Source organism: Brachyistius frenatus, unplaced genomic scaffold (assembly GCF_029030835.1).
Source record: "Brachyistius frenatus isolate BFR_SWC_R1_liver_20210118 unplaced genomic scaffold, ASM2903083v1 Contig_47, whole genome shotgun sequence".
NCBI classification, from domain to species: Eukaryota; Metazoa; Chordata; class Actinopteri; family Embiotocidae; genus Brachyistius; species Brachyistius frenatus.
Genome location: NW_027210646.1, coordinates 2,065,841 through 2,083,174, shown reverse-complemented (window position 1 = coordinate 2,083,174; position 17,334 = coordinate 2,065,841). Strand labels below are relative to the sequence as shown.

The 17,334-nt window shown below is 41.7% G+C and overlaps 2 protein-coding genes across 3 annotated transcripts; one reads left to right on the top strand and one right to left on the bottom strand.

Moving 5' to 3' along the window:
• Positions 1-257: 257 nt before the first annotated feature.
• Positions 258-11,353, bottom strand: LOC138623887 (centrosome and spindle pole-associated protein 1). 2 transcript variants are annotated; one of them, XM_069703674.1, is made up of 29 exons: positions 11,298-11,353; positions 11,126-11,207; positions 10,948-11,045; positions 10,762-10,842; positions 9,949-10,050; positions 9,340-9,692; positions 9,151-9,228; positions 8,315-8,406; positions 8,075-8,171; positions 7,897-7,954; positions 7,332-7,666; positions 7,128-7,252; positions 6,174-6,261; positions 5,911-6,019; positions 5,667-5,814; positions 5,469-5,570; positions 5,252-5,322; positions 4,886-5,029; positions 4,610-4,756; positions 4,410-4,508; positions 4,257-4,314; positions 3,993-4,119; positions 3,202-3,323; positions 2,033-2,167; positions 1,879-1,928; positions 1,694-1,754; positions 957-1,069; positions 718-868; positions 258-514 (listed from the first exon to the last, which is right to left on the bottom strand). In XM_069703674.1, the coding sequence occupies exons 2-29, from the start codon at positions 11,172-11,174 to the stop codon at positions 294-296; spliced, it is 3,414 nt and encodes a 1,137-aa protein (XP_069559775.1). In that variant the 5' UTR covers positions 11,175-11,207; positions 11,298-11,353; the 3' UTR covers positions 258-293. The 2 variants fall into 2 exon arrangements, with proteins under 2 accessions (XP_069559775.1, XP_069559776.1); XM_069703675.1 differs by lacking the exons at positions 258-514; positions 718-868; positions 957-1,069; positions 1,694-1,754; positions 9,151-9,228 and having other exon boundaries at positions 1,834-2,167.
• A 740-nt stretch (positions 11,354-12,093) lies between these two features.
• On the top strand, positions 12,094-17,127 carry cops5 (COP9 signalosome subunit 5). The gene is made up of 8 exons (XM_069703673.1): positions 12,094-12,367; positions 12,627-12,861; positions 13,697-13,825; positions 14,223-14,288; positions 14,573-14,658; positions 14,799-14,910; positions 15,611-15,759; positions 16,838-17,127. Exons 1-8 carry the CDS (start codon positions 12,231-12,233, stop codon positions 16,926-16,928), a joined length of 1,005 nt encoding a protein of 334 aa, XP_069559774.1. The 5' UTR covers positions 12,094-12,230; the 3' UTR covers positions 16,929-17,127.
• The last annotated feature ends 207 nt before the right edge of the window (positions 17,128-17,334 follow it).

The window sequence follows — 17,334 nt, the reverse complement described above, 5'->3', positions numbered from 1 at the left end:
AAATTTTCTGTGTGCTAAATGTAGTCATTTAATTATGTATTGCAAACCAAACTAAAGTGAGTTTTGTATTCTTTTATAATATATCAGATGTTCATATTTTTTTTTCTGGCAGAAGCTGGTCTAACAAGAAACTGTGTAACAAAAAAAAACCACAATCTAAGTGTAAGTCAGTGTAAATTGATTAAACTATCACACAGCCAGGATATTTTCTTCTCGGGAGGGGGCGGGAGGGAGAGGGAGGGGGGGGGAGGGGGGGGCGGGGACCAGCGCCTGCCTCTATAGAAACGAGAGGTTTAAAAGCCACACCCGTCCTCAGAGGCCGGCGAACGGGAGCTGTGTGTCAGCCAGGGCGCAGCATCCACCCGGCTGTTTGGTCTCTCTCTGCAGCCCAAGTGTTTTACAGCATCGGACGTCCCGGGCCGCAGCCAGGGCTCCGTGGCAACAGTCTCCACTGAGACGCGCCTCCCCAGGGCGGAGCTCAGAGACGAGAGGTCCACTTCGTCATCGGACGGCCCTTTCGGAGAGGACGGGGGCTTATTCGTTACACATTTGCCTAGGTAATCAGATGTGATCATTTGGTTTTTTTTTATATTCTAAAGCAATAGTTAACATCTGTCTCATTTTTGTTGGAAAGGTGGCAAAGCGTTGCAGAAATCTTGTAAAAAGCAAGTTAAGATTTGACTAGTAGTCTTCTGAAAGTGACTTGTTTCCTCTCACCTGTTCTGCTGTTGTGATCCCCAGTGTCTCGTCTCACGGTGCGATGAAGGTTTTGTGCCCTGCCTTTAGATTTCCGACCGATGGTTGGCTGCAGAGACTCGCTGTCTGCCCGATTGTCACGTCCCCCCTGATCTATTGAATCGGCCACCTCCTGCAAAACACCACAGGGAGAGACGCTTTAGTGAACGATCAATTTGACCTGAAGCAAACAGAAGACTAATTACTGAGGAGCACCATACATCACGGCTCTGTGTCCTGCGCGGGGGCGTTCTCTCCCGGTGCTCCGCTGAGGACTGAGGGGATCTCCGCTGAAGAACCCGTTCTTCACGTGCGTCACCTCCACTGTAAACGTCTGAAAAAGCCCCCCCCAAAAAACAATAATCATTACAAATGAATGTCTTTACAGCTGGACGGAGGTTAGTTTTTTTTTTTACACTAATACACGTGTATTATAAAAATGGTGGGGGAAAAGAAAAAAAAAGTACATTCAGCAAAACCTTTTAGTGAAATGAAGCAGAATTTTTTTTTTTTTTTTTTATTTTAAAGCCTTCTTTTCTGCGTCAGGCTTGTTAACAATGTTTCTACTGCCCCGTTTTCCAAAGCCTGGCGCTGTGATATCGCCACCCGGCAGCTGGCGTGGGCACCTTGCACCCCAGCACTGGCACCAGCTGCAACACAGACATTAGCTGGCATCTGGCACCGAAAACAAAGAGCTAAACTGGCCTGGCACAAAACAAAAAAAATGTTGCAGAAAGGTATTGTGTGTGTGTGTGTGTGTGTGTGTGTGTGTGTGTGTGTGTGTGTGTGTGTGTGTGTGTGTGTGTGTGTGTGTGTGTGCGTGTAGACAGACCTCCCAAACCATGTCACCTTTATGGAAAACGTCCGGTGCCTTGTGTCGTCCACTGATGTGGACACAGGAAGGGAAAAGAAAAGAGGGAAGAGTCTTTACAAACGGACGACGTTCCGTCGGGCTCACCAATAAAGTCGGTCTCGGACGGTAACGCGAGGTCTCTGTGGGCGGAGTCCCGTTTCTTCCTCTGAGAGAAGACACAAACAAACGACGAGCAGGCGCCCGTTAAGGTCGTCTGCATTGAAGAAGAATAAGGCACGCTCGACTGAAGGTGTACAACGTGATAAAGGTGTAACGCGACGTCCACTTACAGGATGATGATGATGATGATGATGATGGCCTCGCTGATTGTCCAAAAAGTCTAAAGAGGAAGACGGGAACAAAGAGTTAAAAGAGCACCAAAGTTTGAAGGAGAGACTGTGTGTGTGTGTGTGTGTGTGTGTGTGTGCGTGCGCGCTCTCTGACCGTCATCTTGTCTATTCATGAGCCTAATTTTGCGCTGTTGCTCTCGTAGAAGTGCCCGCTGTTGCATGTCCAGACTTTGCGCGTCAGTGGGAGGGTCAGGGTACGCGGCTCGGACCTCCTCTCGAGACGCTGTATCTGACGGGTAAAGGGCCCGGGACGTTACGCGATTTATTATCCCATATCTGCCCGACAGCGGCAATCAAATAGCTTTCTTCAGTTGACGCAGTTGGATTAGCGCAATCGTTAAAAAAAAAAAAAAAAAAAAAAAGTAAAGCCGGGATGCACAGATAAAATGGTGAACATTAAAAAGAGCAAAGATTTCACTTTTTTTTTTATTTTTTTTGTTTTTGATAGGTAACTTCTCGTTTCTCTCTCCTCAATTCTCGGCGGTCTCCCCCCCCCTCTCTGAACGAGCAGATTGGCAGTGACTCAGCATTTCCACAGCCAGGCTACAGCCTCTCCACTATATCCCGTCATAGTCTTGACTTTAGACCATGGATCTGACGGAGCTTTCAGATGCAAGTTTTGCATAAATCCTGTATTTATCATGTGGACGTTTGGTAAGGGATTTGGTCACTTCACCACAAACTAGCGCTTCCTCCTCTATTTTTTTTGTTGTTGTTTTGTTTTTACGGTCCGCAGCTCGGAGTGTCTTTTAAACTCCGGCGGTGACTCAGTCTGGGAACCCATCCAAAGCTATTTCCTCGGTGGCTTGCGTTACATTCACTGTTCACCCTGCCAAACGGCCTGTCACGGATGGACCTCGTGAGAATTGAGTTCAGTGTTTCTAGAGGGAGACTGGTAAGACTTTAGAAAGTCTAAACCATCTGGCGGCACCCGGCTGGTTCAGGATCCCTCGTCGGTGCGTCATCGGCATAACCGAGGCGATCGTAGGAGGGATGTTCAAAATGGGTTGGCTTCGAGGACAGAAGCAAAAGTAAGCAGTGATAATGTTCAGCTCACTGCTTCTGTTTGAGCAACGCTTCACTTTCACACACAAAAAAACCAACAACAGTTCCCTCTATTGGTCTATTGGCAATTTCTAAGTGTGCGGTACGACCACCTGGACTAGCACGTCAGACAAGCGGGTCACTGCTTCCCACGCTGCTCTCTAAAACACATTTAAGGCGTCGAGATCACACAGTTGTGTCTACAGTGTCTTTCATTACCTCTGTACTTCAGCTGGTTGAACTCTCTGATGTTGTGCTCGTTAACACGTGCAGCAGCTGGGGAAGAAGTCCTGCCTGATGGCTTGTGCACTGATTCAAACGCATCCACTCTGGGTCGTCTTCTGTGCGTGAGCAGAAGAGGGAAAACCCCACTTTAAACAGAACAACTCCCTGTAATAACACACAGATGTGTATGCCGGTAGTTAATGGTGCTAAATGCTCTCCAGTTGTGCACGGTGACTGTAACACCCAGCTGCACTTGCACCAATGTCCTACACTGAGTTTCAAAATGAATGAATTCAGTGTTGCTTTAAAACAATAACTACACAACACCCACTCTGTGTTTGTAACATGCTTGTCGATGCTTTTACAATAGCCTGAAGGATAAAGCTCTTTGTTTATGCAGCTTCTAACCAAAGGAAACGTTAAAGCTGGCACCAATTCAAAAGTATCCCTCTGATGATTTTCAGCAAACTAACTTGAGTCTAAGCAGAGACTTACAATTTCCTTTTGTCGATCATACTGTTACATCAGTGCAGTAATGAGTCCGTGAAAGAAATCAGAATGTAGATCGGAAGATAACCATTTCGGCCTGGGTCACTTTCATTAGTTCAGAGCACCAGAGTCTTCGCCTTGATGCATCTGGGGGTGAATTAGGTGAAATTGGACGTCTAATAGCTTCTGCAGATGATTAATTCCAAGCCGGGAAGACAAGATGAAATCCATTTACTCAGGTCACGTTATACACACAGACGTTCCCTTTGCTGTTCAGTGCTATCTGACTGGAATACCTGTTGGGGGGAGTGTAGTGAGTCTCCTGTGAACCTGTCTGCTGCAGCTGAACCTCCAGTTGTTTCTGCTCTTTCCTCAGATACCTCCGCAGGGTTGACAGCTCCTTCATCACTTCCTGTTGACCTTCTGAAGCCAGCACGAGAAGTGAATGCAGAGACGAGGACCGGAACAGTAAATGTTTTATGGTATTCACCATTTACAAGTACATGCAGCAAGGCATTATATTCTTTTTACATGGAGGTAAGGCTGTCTTGCCGTCTTACCGTGTAGCTGGGGTCTTGCAGGGACAGGTCGGCGGTGTGGTGGTGACACCGAGTGTTCCTACGCAAATTGTGAGCTTTTTTTTTTTTTTTTTTTACATTTTAGATGGACCATAACAACTTAGATGTGAAAATATTTGCACCCAGGTGACTTACAGTCCTTGACGAGAGTTGACTCACAGCGGAGGAAGGCCTGGAAGCCACAACACTTGTCTGCTTCCTCTGCAAGGCTGGGATGGGAGGAGATTGCTCTCTCTGCAAAAACAATAATGAGCAGAGTCACAATCTTTGACGAAGATGTTCAATAAAAACCACAGGCTGCAGTACCCCTGTCTATCTTTTCGGGCTCGCTGTACCTGATTATTCAACAGTGAATTCTTCTCCTCTCTTGCTCTGGCGCTCTGCGTGATCTCCTCCATCTCTTTTTCCTGCCACACTCTCTTTTCCTCCTCCTGCCGATGGGTTTTAGGTTCATGGATCCAACTACGGTTTTCCGGCCTGTGCTGCAGAGAGTACATTTTAAAAAAAATATATATTTCTTAGTGGCCAGTCGAGCATGAGGAGACCCCCCTCCAAACTGTAAGGTAAGAGGAATGATGAAGTGCGCTGCATCAAAGAAATGAACTTCTCACCTCAATCTTCTTTTGCTTCTTTTGCTCATCCTCATACTCCTCCTGTATACGAGCTCTCTGCATCGCCAGCTTCTGCTCCTCTTTCTCCTCCTCAAGTCCAATACGTTCTCTGTCCTCTTCCTGCTTCCTCTTGTTTTCCTCTATCTATTTGAAATGTCAAGGCACAGTTACAATTCATTTACAAATACTTTTAAGTTCCAAGAAACACAAGTGGTTGAAACTATTCGAAACTATTCAGATTAGAATGGGTTTTTTTGTGGGGGTTTTTAAGAGACCCACATGCTAAAGCATTTCATCTTTTGTATGATCAGTGCCTTCACTTAGCATCCAGGCAGCTCCCCGCATAGGCTGTGGCCCCAGACCTACCTGTTTTTTCAGGGCTTCTTTGTATCTGTCCTGCACGTGGTGCTGCTCAAGAGATTGCTGATCTTTGGAACCTGCATGCATTAACAAGAGTAAAAAAATAAAATAAAATAAAAACAGTAATCTAAAAAGAAGATTCAATGTCTACAAAGCCTAAAAAAAAAATGTATGCCATAGTTTGCCACAACTCTGGCACACTGCAAGTGAGAGAGAACACTACCTGATAGTCGTTGGGATGAAGAACCCCTGGGTCCAACTCCAGGAGTGAACACAGGATTCCTATACGACTCCTCATTGGAGTGGTGCATTTGATTCAGGTCACCTGAGGTCATGGAAACATTTACATCTCACATTCATCTTTAAAGAAGCTCAAGTTTTAGAAGACCTCATTATAACAGAAAAGTGAAAGCCAACTTACTAACAAGGTTGCCTTTTTGGTCTTTAATCGGAGCGCCTCCACCACCCCTCCCCCAGGGGTTGTATGCCTTCATCTCGGCTTCTATCTTTGCATCGTATCGCTCCTTCTCCTCTTTCTCTCTTATTTTATGCTCCTGTCTTTCTTTGATCTGGACACAAGGACCGTAGGATGTTTCAAAAGAATGCACTTTCTGAGACCACCCATGCATTGCTCTATGAAAGATCGGGAAGATCTAACAATGCACCTGCTGTTTAAGTGCTTCTTGGTAGCTCAGTACACTCTGTCGCCTCTGCTTTGCCTTTTCTTCAAGTTCGTCAATAGCCAGGGGAGATGCTCGATGCTGAAGAGTTGCTCTAGAAGCAAATTACAAATGGCAAATGTCACTCAAGTCTCAAGTATATGAGTTCCATACATTTTGAAACAATTTGAGACGGAGTGCACTTTTTCTTATCATCTAAATAAATAAACTTCGATGGAGAGGTAGAAGGTGCTGGGATGGACACTAACTCAATGCGGCCACTGGATCTGACAGGAGGTGGCTTTTGAGAAAGCATCTCGAATTTCCCAGACTCCTGATCCCATCCAGGCGGACCATCTAATGAAGAAAATACAAAATAATAAATTGAATATTACATTCACACAACGATTTCATCAATGATTTGTGGCCACTGTCTGTCAGGTTTTCTTTCCACCATTTAAAATTCTATGAGCTCAGACCAAAGCAGAAATCTGGCAGTGGAATTAAAATGGAGGACATAAATGTGACCAAACAGACCAGCTGGCTAAAGTGAGATCCATCTGGATCTGCAGAAATCATTTTCAATAAACTGCATGTCACCCAAATTAAAAAAAATGTATTTCTGCTGTAACATGAAATTTATAAATTAATATGCCAAGTCGTCATTGTCATTGATGTGGTGATAAAAGGGCTCCGTGATAATAAAAGGTAATAATCCTCTACAGATAGGACTGGGAGTAAATATTCCCATCAAGGTGAAACTGCCAGATACTGCAAGCCAGTTAATGATCCTGACACACAATGAACACTAGACACAGCAATGACTGTACACCACACTAGTATTACCAGAAATACAAATAATTAATATTGCTGCTGCCGTCCTTCCAAAGCTTAATGTTGTATTTCACATGTTCTCTACTTCAAAGCAGCTATTTACATTCATTTGACTTGCATAGAGTTGAAAGTTGCAACAAATACAGTATGTGATCCATCACAGTAAAACAAAGTGTGATTTTAATTTTGTTATGTTATTGTTGGCCTATTTTGTAATGCAGATTTCACATTAGTCTTTACTTGTTATAAAACAAGACTGCAACACTGATTAAGCACCTTTGACAGTCTGCAAATTAACTTTATACCACAGTGAAATTAAATGGTGAAATGGTTGTTTGGCACATATGCAGGAAAAAAAAACCGAAATAGAGGTGGTCGTAATACTGTACTCTGATTGTAGGTCGGATTGGGATCTAATGGATTCCTGGTTCCATGGTAGTAATAAGCTGCATCATATGGAGTCTTGTAAGTATTCAGTACAGTGGGAGGTACAAGAGGAGCAACATCAGCAACCCTGAAAAACAAAATCACAGACAATGCAGTGAATTGTTCATTTCATTCGCGTGTGGGAACACAAAGCTACTGTGAGCTACCTTGGCATGTTCACATCTCCCAGCATGTTTGAGAAGTCCCTGTGGTAGTCCTCATTAAAATAGTCCAATGAGGGGACACCTTGTGCAGCTGCAGCTCCCATCCCAGAAACAGGCGCCGTCTTCCCTGGCAGCTGACTGAGAGCTGTGCTGAAGTCCACCTGGGACTTTGCTGAGGGGGCTCTGTGTTCGGTGTTCTCAACGGTTTTGTCATCTTTAGGTCTTGGATACGGATCCTTTCCTTCAGCCTCCAGCTGTGTTCTATGCTTGTGAGAAACATTCTGTTTCAAGCTATCATTCTGTCGAATTAAAGGCCCAAACTGCTTTATTCTGTCAGCCTGCAGGAGGTGATATGTCATGCAAAAGAGATCCATCAAAAATAAATCAGACAGCACATGTTGAGAAAGCGATAAACAGCAGCTCAAGGGGGTGTTGTGCAACCGCATCAAAATACTATCATTAGCATCTATGAAACTGTTTATTGTTAGGGCATTTCTACAAGATTTTACAAATGCAGACATGTAACAGATGAAAGCATTATGATAGACTTTTAATGCTCTACTTCTACCTTTTTCTCACGGTCTGTGGCTCCAGTGGCAGCAACCCTCAGCTCAAGTCTCTTCTCCCTGAGACCAAAAAAGGCCCATGCAAATCATCCACATCTTTTGTGCCTTGTTGGCTCACAAGGATGTGCCAGCTGAAACGACTCAAATGAAAATGATGATTTAAGGGAATAAAATAATTACTTCATCTTGTTTCTCTGCTGTTCAGCAATCTGTCCCAGCAACTCCTGCTTGTACCGTTCTTTCCTCATCTGAGTGACCGTGTGCTCCTCTGTTCTCCCTGCATCACAACAGAGCCAGAAACATACAGTACAAAGGCTGTCACCTGCAGCCCTGAAACAGGATATTTAAATGACAAAACCCATCACTAAACCCACAAGTTGATATATTTCCAAAAGCTCTGTGCAATAAGAATGACTTTACCAATCATGAGTCCAGTAGCAAACTCAGCCTTATCCTTGCTGATAGCAGGTGTAGATCTTGAAGCCGTCCTCATGCTGCCTGGCATTTGCAGCCTATTGAACACAGATGCACAAGCAGAATGAGACACTCCACAAGAGTCATCCAATTACCGGCAGCCTGTAAGGGTAACAGCACTGCAATCAGTTTCCCTCCGAGCCACACCCAGCTACGATTTTACGTCACACACGTCTTCACAATTTGCCTGCAGAGCCTTGTGGTCTATAACTCAAGAGACGGAGAGTAAAGCCTCATGCTCTAATCAATCCAGCCTCTCTGATAGAACTGGGCTGAGAAATTGTTTGCCTGGAGCTGGGCCAAGGCTCACTCTCCATCACCACCCCACATGTCAACAGTTTAGCATTAGCCGTGAATCCCAATGGCATAAACAGGAAACAACGAAATGCAACGGCATGTAAGAAAAGTGCTGAAGAGCAATAACTGAGTATGGCAGCAATTATCTGTACCTGTGATGTGTTTCAGTGAGCCTGTGTTGGCTCATTCAATTGTGGTATTAGTCAGTCGTATTCTATTGATTGACTGTGGAAATTTATGGGACTTTCTAGGAGGATGTTATTGGCCGTCCAGCTCTGCATGTGAATACGGTTGCTATAAAGGATCATTCTGTTTCAGCATTACAAATCTCATTGCTGCGAGACCAGTCAACCAGAGCAGTTGCCCCAAAGCATCTTAATGCGAAGATCGTACATCTTCGCATTAAGATGCTGAGATCACTTTACCCTGAAGATACTTTTGAGGAACATGGACCAGAATTATACAGAGAAATGAATCTTGCTTACTTAGGCTTCAAAATGTTATCCATCTTGTTCTGATCATGAACAACAGGTGCCTCCACCTCCTTTACGTCCTGAGAATATCTGCCATATAAACGGGTACATTTTTACCATATTACCAAACCTGAACTCCTCTCTGTGGTAACAGATGAAAATACGAGTGGTTCAAAATCATTCTTCAGAAAGAAGCTACACCTGTTCACTCTTTGCTCTTGTGTTCTCTCCTCTTTGTACTCAGGCTCTTGAGTGTGTCTGTCTTGCCTCCTCCCGCGTCTGAAATCAAACTTCTCTTTGTCTGTGTTTAGCTCCTCCTCAGAGCTGCAGGGCTCTTTCAGTCTATGGAGTTGCCAGCGCTTTCGCTGTCGATAGCCCGGAGCCCAGGTCTCTGTGCTTTTTTCCTGATCCACGGCTTCAGTCAGGGTGGCAGCGTCTTTGGATGCAGGCTGCTCCTTGTGAGGAGGTGGTATATTTGTTTGGGTATTGAGGAAGGACAGAGGAGAGACTTGAGAATAAAGGTTCACAGCATCTGAAGCTTGAACTTGTCCGGGCTGAAAGCAAAAATGTGTTCAAAACTTTCAATATGACAGGAATTGACTTACAACTGGGTGCTTTAGACTTTTTTTTTCATCATTTGCCTTTCAATTATTTAGTGAGCTACATCTACTTGATGAAAAAAGAGAAGCATTTCTAGTAATAAAAACATAACTTGATGTTTAAAAACATAACTGGGAAGTTTCACACAAATTGGATGCATCATTGCACCAAATGCATTGCATTAATGTAAAGGTTCATTCATCATCGTACCTTAGAAGTGACAGAGGATGGTCGGATCTTTAACTTCCTGATTTGAGCTTTTTCCTGGAGGAAGAGGTTGTATTCTTTATTTCTCTCCGCTCTCAGTTTTTCCTGTGAGAGAAAAACAAACACATTCATGTCTCTGAAGGAAGCGGCCATCTCACTCAGCTGACACTCTAGTTACATGTTCCCATTGCTGAGTTTGAAGCTGACTAAATAAAATGTGAGGTGTCATCCCTTATACTTTGTCCTTTATTCATTTACTTCACTGTTGACTTTTAATTAATGGATAAAAAAAATGTCTCTAAAAAGCCTCAATGCTCACATAAAAGTATATAACATGTGAAACAAAATACACAAATCCAACAACACACTTTAATCCAATGCAGTTTACACTTTTTTTTGTTGTTGCTATAAACACACATCAGCAGAAATTTTTTGATTCATTTCTTGCTAAAAAAAAGGAGCTGGGCTTCAAACCACAAACCATAAAATGATTGCAGTAGGACTATCACTGGAGCTGAGGCCACCCGTAATAGCATACTGGGAAATGCAGTTCCCATGCATAATGAAAGAACTTTGACTTACGTTTCAAAAATGCACTAACTCATTGTCTCTCTGTCTATTAGGCCACTGGCTCACCAATATCTCAAAATCTTTCTTACACTTTGTTATTTAGTCCATCGGCACTTCTAAACAAAAGCAATTGCCATGAAACACAAGGCATTACGCAATCGGCAATTGATATCAGCTCAAACCAAGGTACTGAATTTCCTGCTTGTTGTCATGTCACACTCGAAGACACAAACAAACCATACACACCTTCACTGATATCTTCTCATCGATAGGTAGGGAGAGACCCTGGGGTTGCGGACGGGGCTCACCAGTTTTCAGATCCCTTTTCTGAAGGAAGAATTTGATAATGAAGGCCAGAATGCAAGAAGAGGCAATTTAGTGAAACAAAAACACGGTTTCTAAATTGTTTACTTTTCAAATATATCCTCACACCTTGGAAACATAATATTTGTAGTCCTGCTGCAGCTCCTGCTGAAGTCTCTGCTTCTTCTTTTCATAGTCAATTCCAAGCAGGAAACTTAATCCCAAACCTGGAAAATATACATAACATATACTGTAAGACACACTAAACACTGCAGACTGTGTTCACTGTGAGAGACCCGCACAGTACCTCTGTCTGGATTAGGGGTTATTCCTTGTGCTGCTGATGCCGGAGGCATATTTACAGTGTTAGTCGCATCACCAGCCCTTGACTGTGGAGAACATTCACGTAAACCATTTCGCTGAAACACCGATTTGTTCATTAATAGTTACGAAATGACTGCCTTGTTATTTTTACATACCTCGGTTGTAGAAATGGTGTGTCGCACTTCCCCGATGACATATTTAAGGGAGTTTCTTCTTCATGCTCATCGGAAAAAAGAAAAACAAAAGAAACGTCCCATCTTCGACCATTACCTATTCAAATCCCACAGCACGTGTGCCCCGTTTCAAAACTCAGCTCTAACTCTGGCTGCAGAAGTCATATAACGACATCGCGATTATACATCATTCATACTTAAATTATCTTCCTTCACAGACCAAAAGACGACAAACGCTTATTTCGTTGCGTTTGCGAGGCGCAAAGCATCATTCCGTTGCTAAGGGCAACGACGACACAAAGGCCCTCCTACAGTTGGCTAACTAACAGAGCTAACACGAAAGCCTTGGAAAAAATAAGAAAAAGTCTGTAATTAGTCTGCAATGTTGGCAATTTAATTTGATGTGCGCGTATGACAATCTTTTAAAAAAACATATACTACCTCAGCTCCCGGTTAAAAGTAGTGCCAGAGACCGGATAGGGAAAAAGGCCTTCACGTGTCTATCTCCAAAGCGCCGCTAGATGTCAGTGTCTCCCCGACGGTTAGTGAACGTCTCCTCAGGGCTAAACCATGATTTCTGTCAGAGGGGTGTTTGTACTTGAATAGTACTGACAAATAGGGCAAGAATCGCTTCAAATGTTATAATATTGGCATATTAAATTATATTTACGTATTATAAAATGATGTGCACCATATAAATATATCTATGGCATATTTGTATAACGTGAAGACAAACGTACCCTGCAATTTCACTTCGGTGTGTTGGTATCGTTCACTGTCATGGCTTCTTGAGCGAGTGGACGTATCACCGTGATCCGCGATCTTACATATTTTTTTGGAGAAAAACAACATTTACTCGTGTACTGGAGCAGAGTTTTTGGGTTTTAACGTTGTTTTCGTCTTAGATAATTCATTATGGCGGGGACGAGTACGGCTCAGAAAACATGGGAGCTCTCTAACAGCATGCAGGAAGTTCAGAGCATTGATGAAATTTACAAATATGACAAAAAGCAACAACAAGAAATCCTCGCTGCGAAGCCGTGGACAAAAGAGTAGGTTCAAAACCGCGACGTGCTGTCGAGTTTTCGGTTCCAGTGCTTTAGGTTGTTGTTGTTCTGATCAATTATTTGCGTCGTGTCACGGTGGTTTATTTACGTTATCGCTCCTCGATAGCTCGGCTAGGAATTAGCACGCCGGTCTTTTGTTTGTCAACAGCGGTCGAGAGTAAACTGCGTTCGTGTGTATTTACAAACGCAAACCCCCTCAAAATGCTCCATGTCAATATGTAAAATATCGTTCTTTGACCAACAGTCACCACTACTTCAAGTACTGCAAAATCTCAGCCCTGGCCCTGTTGAAGATGGTGATGCACGCCAGGTCTGGTGGGAACCTGGAGGTGATGGGCCTCATGCTGGGGAAGGTGGATGGTGAAACCATGATCATCATGGACAGCTTTGCTTTGCCTGTGGAAGGCACAGAGACCAGAGTCAACGCCCAGGCTGCAGCATATGAATACATGGCTGCTTATATTGAAAACGCCAAACAGGTGGGACCACTGACTTCCGCTCACTTAAAGGGCGTTTTATGGAGTTTATAACTTTAGAAAAAGGAGGAACCAAACCCTGCAGACACCCTCGGATGGAGAACATCTCAAATCATTGCGTAACACTTCCTATGGAATTAATTACAGCCATATTGTTGGACTTGAGCAACACCATCTTTGCGTTTGTAATTTGGATAACGTGTTTACCAACAGGAGTTTTTGAAGCCAATACTAACCTCTGATAGTTTGAATTTGAAAATATAATAATGTATATATCACCAGTTGATCTAAATTTCTCTACTTTCAGAGGTTTTTCCATATTGTTCATACAATGGTAGCTATTCAAGCACTATTTTATTTGCTGGATTAGTCGAAGACCGATATTCATGTCGGGTTATTTTATCTATCAACTGTTTCTCAATTGTATGAATTTTCATATTTGGCAGAGGTGGTTTATCCCCTCCTGTCCTTGTCTCACCCATATTGTTCAGTATTGTAATTCTTTACTTAAATCTTTTGAATTCAAATGACTGTACAAAAGTAGATGTCTTTTTTTCCTTTTAAAAATAACCATCATACTGAAATCTGAACATAGTTGACGGTGATTTAAAATGATATTCGTCTTGAAATACATCTTTAGGAATGTGCCACTGCAGACGAACAAAGAACAAATCTTACAATTCAACAGTGTGCTGTGTAGAGGTAGCAATAGTAATATTTAATCCATATTTTCCTACTGTCATATTTTACAAATTCTGTCGTATTCCTTTTATAAAAGAACTTTTCCAAATTGTGCAGGCTTTGAATAACACCCTGCGTATAATCTCTAAACGCTTAGGTTGGCCGGCTGGAGAACGCTATCGGTTGGTATCACAGTCACCCAGGTTATGGATGCTGGCTGTCAGGCATAGACGTCAGCACTCAGATGCTCAACCAGCAGTTCCAGGAGCCTTTTGTGGCCGTTGTGGTAAGACGGAAAATAGTAACCATTTTTACTTCGAGTCAAATGCTTTGTGTTGACATGTTATTCAAGAGAGTAAAAGTTTTTTGTTGTTGTCTTTCTCAGCATAATAGTGCACATTAATGTGGGTGTAACTGAGAAGGGGGTGAGATATTTGATGTATGAGTTGTAGGTTTCCATGTAGTACTGATGAATATTTTGCTATTGCAACCATATATGCTATTTACACTTCATTTGGTTTCGCAGGGTTTAAATGCCAGGGGCGTCATATAATTAAGTGTGTATTTTCAGCACACTGACAGCCTCAGAAAAAGGCTCTTGGTGGCCAGATCCGAGTAGTCCCTGGAGGTTTGTACGACCCCTGACTTTGTTTTCCTGTTCTACTGTATCTTGCTTCCTACAGATCGACCCCACTCGGACAATTTCTGCAGGGAAAGTCAACCTCGGTGCCTTCAGAACATACCCAAAGGTAAAGCATTTACCTTGTGTAGCAGTTCTCCTGCATCTTTAAGTACAAAAGTTTTAAAAAAATTCAATTTCATAAAAATGACTGCATCTTGTGAATGTTAGTCGTTTTTAAATTTGGATTTCACGGTCGTATATTTGTCCCACGATATATATATACTAGAAATGTAAGATCCTAAAACTGAAGCCTTGTTTCTTAATTCCATCTTTATGTAGTCATCTGGTTAGGTTAGAGAAAAGCTGTTGGGATTGTTGTTCTTTCTTAGCATTTCCTCTTTGGATTTTCAGGGTTACAAACCCCCCGATGAGGGACCATCAGAGTATCAGACAATCCCTCTGAACAAGATCGAAGACTTTGGTGTACACTGTAAACAGTGAGTGTTTATACTTATTACAGGGTTGTCACTATATTGAATACTTAAATATGTGTCCGATGAATTGAATTTTCAAATCTTGACCTTAATTTTACTACATGACACAATAATATATGTTTTCTTTATTTTGTCATATTTAGGTATTACGCCTTGGAGGTAACATACTTTAAGTCTTCCCTGGACAGAAAGCTCCTGGAACTCCTTTGGAATAAATACTGGGTTAATACCTTAAGTTCTTCAAGTCTCCTCACGGTATGTACGCAGCTTCAAAAATCTAAATGTTTCCTAATTGTTTGACATTTTGATTAATGGTTAATTATTACACTATAACTCATTGAGACATGTGGTCACCAGCTTGTGATGTTGTGATTTATTGCAGCGTATTACCAAAGCACCCTCGTATATTGATTTTAGTAATAAGCTGTATCTGTGAACTTTTTAACAAAGGAGATAAGTATTAAAGTTGAGCCTGACCCCAGAGATACAGATGCTCCTTTCCCCTGCAGTTCACTCTAAAGATACGAAGCCCCTCACGTGAATTCCCATTGTGGTTGCAGTCACTCTGTCCTGAGCTTGACTAAACAGCCTAAATAGGCATCAGGCTTATCCAAACAGTTAGCTCTTTGGCATTCTGGATGAAGATGAATTGACTAGATGTCAAGAACGAGCTGCTCCAGGGGTGACAGGCTTTGTCAGTTGCTACACTGTCACCCTAGTCGGGGGGCCCCCCGTGTCATTGTGTTTTAATTACCTTTTCTACTATAAACACGGCCTCACCTTAAGCAAACTTTTCTCTGACGTCTTTTCTTTCACTACAACACACTGCGGCTTCTCAGACAGATTTGTTACCAGTCTGCAAAAAAAAAAAAATCCTCTTTTGTGGAAAATCTGTTATCTCGCTTTTGTCGGCAAATTGTGCATGAATTGGTTTCTGTGTGTGCTGGACGGTCAGAACTCAGACTACACCACAGGCCAGGTGTTCGACCTGTCGGAGAAGCTGGAGCAGTCGGAGGCCCAGCTGGGCAGAGGCAGCTTCATGCTCGGGTTGGACACGCATGACAGGAAGTCCGAGGACAAGCTGGCCAAAGCAACACGAGACAGGTGAATATTCTTGTTTTAGAAGAAAATAGGCCGCATACTTAAAATTAAATGTTAACTTTGGGCACTATAATTTTAATGTTGTATATGGTTTTGACCTGCTCTAACAATAAATATTAAAAAAACAAACATATTATATCCAATTAGATGTTCCAGAAAAGTGGTTGATGTTATTATTTTTAATTATTTTATTCACTTTTTGTTACCGTGTGATATTTCCCACAGTATTTGCCCACTGAATTGATTTGTTGATACCACTTTCTTGTACATATGTTCTGTTAATAATAACCCGTATAAGATGGGTTGTTTCATCAAATTTTCACCACGATCACGTCCCTGAACTACGTCATATTAGTTTTATTAAAAGTAGGTATTTATTAAGTCTTAGGCACAGTTGATGATATTAGTTTATTTTTTGTGTATATGCCAAATTAATCTTAAAATGTTGTTAAATGTCTGACTTCTTTCTGGCCAAGACTAATGATGATCTGTCCATAATTTTTTTCAATCAGTAAATTAATAATTCAACCAAGCCTCAAATGTCTTGATTCAGTAATTAATGATAGAAAATTTAAAAAAAAAAATTAAAAAAAAGCAACACATCTTCACAATTACAAAGCTTTAACCAAAAAATGTTGGATTGATTTTGTTTTTGTTTTTGTTTTTTTTGCCCTTGACAAATTACTATTATCAGAATATTTCATAATTGATTTCCTGTTGATTGAGTTATAGATTTATTTCTAGATTCATTTTATTATCTTGAGTGTATTGGTTTTAGATTTACAAGTGGCGTGCTTATAACTGGATAAAAACTGTGAGGCATTATTTGATGTTCTAGTATTTTATTTTGTTTATGCGATACAATGAAATACTGTATGTTTGTGATCACAAAATTACCAACAGAGCATTTAAACTAACCTAATCTGCTTAATAATTCTAGTTTCAGTAATATCTGACCCTCATGGAGACATACAACCACAAATATCTACAAACAACACCTTCAGTATTTGTTGCTTTGTGGAACTCTGTTTTTTTCTTGTGCTAAATGCTAATCTTCATTTTTCACTGTGGTTTGTTTTAGCTGCAAGACAACCATAGAGGCAATTCATGGTCTGATGTCTCAAGTCATTAAGGACAAACTCTTCAATCAAATCAACACATCTGCCAATTAAACCTGAACCACAAGGCGATTCGGATTTCACCTGGAAATGAGTTTCTTGTGCATGCCGAGTTTAAGGTGTATGTTTAACTGCTAAGAGTAGCATTATCTGTGATTTCTCTTGGGAGTGCTTTTCTCTCAGTTTTTTCTTTTGTGCTGGAGGTAGCTAAGAAATAGAGTCACATGCAAAAAATAAAATACTTAAAGATCAAGTACTGTACTGTGTGTTTGTTTTTTGTTTTTGTTTTTGACTTTTTAAACAAATTATATTACTATTTTTTTTCATATTATGTGATTTTTTTTTTTTTTTTTTGCTGGAACAGTGAATTATTTCACTGGAAGTTGGACATCCCCCCCCCCAAAAAAAAAAAAAAATAATAATTCAGTATACACTCAATGTCTGAGGCCCGGCAGCATTT

Coding starts and splice junctions, on each gene's coding strand:
- cops5 (XM_069703673.1), top strand. CDS start 12,231: ATGGCGGGGACGAGTACGGCTCAGAAAACATGGGAGCTCTCTAACAGC. Junction 12,368..12,626: donor GCGAAGCCGTGGACAAAAGA/GTAGGTTCAAAA, acceptor TTTGACCAACAG/TCACCACTACTTCAAGTACT. Junction 14,289..14,572: donor CCTTCAGAACATACCCAAAG/GTAAAGCATTTA, acceptor TTGGATTTTCAG/GGTTACAAACCCCCCGATGA.
- LOC138623887 (XM_069703674.1), bottom strand. CDS start 11,174: ATGCCTCCGGCATCAGCAGCACAAGGAATAACCCCTAATCCAGACAGA. Junction 9,693..9,948: donor CATCCTCTGTCACTTCTAAG/GTACGATGATGA, acceptor TTTTGCTTTCAG/CCCGGACAAGTTCAAGCTTC. Junction 3,324..3,992: donor CACTACACTCCCCCCAACAG/GTATTCCAGTCA, acceptor GCTCACGCACAG/AAGACGACCCAGAGTGGATG.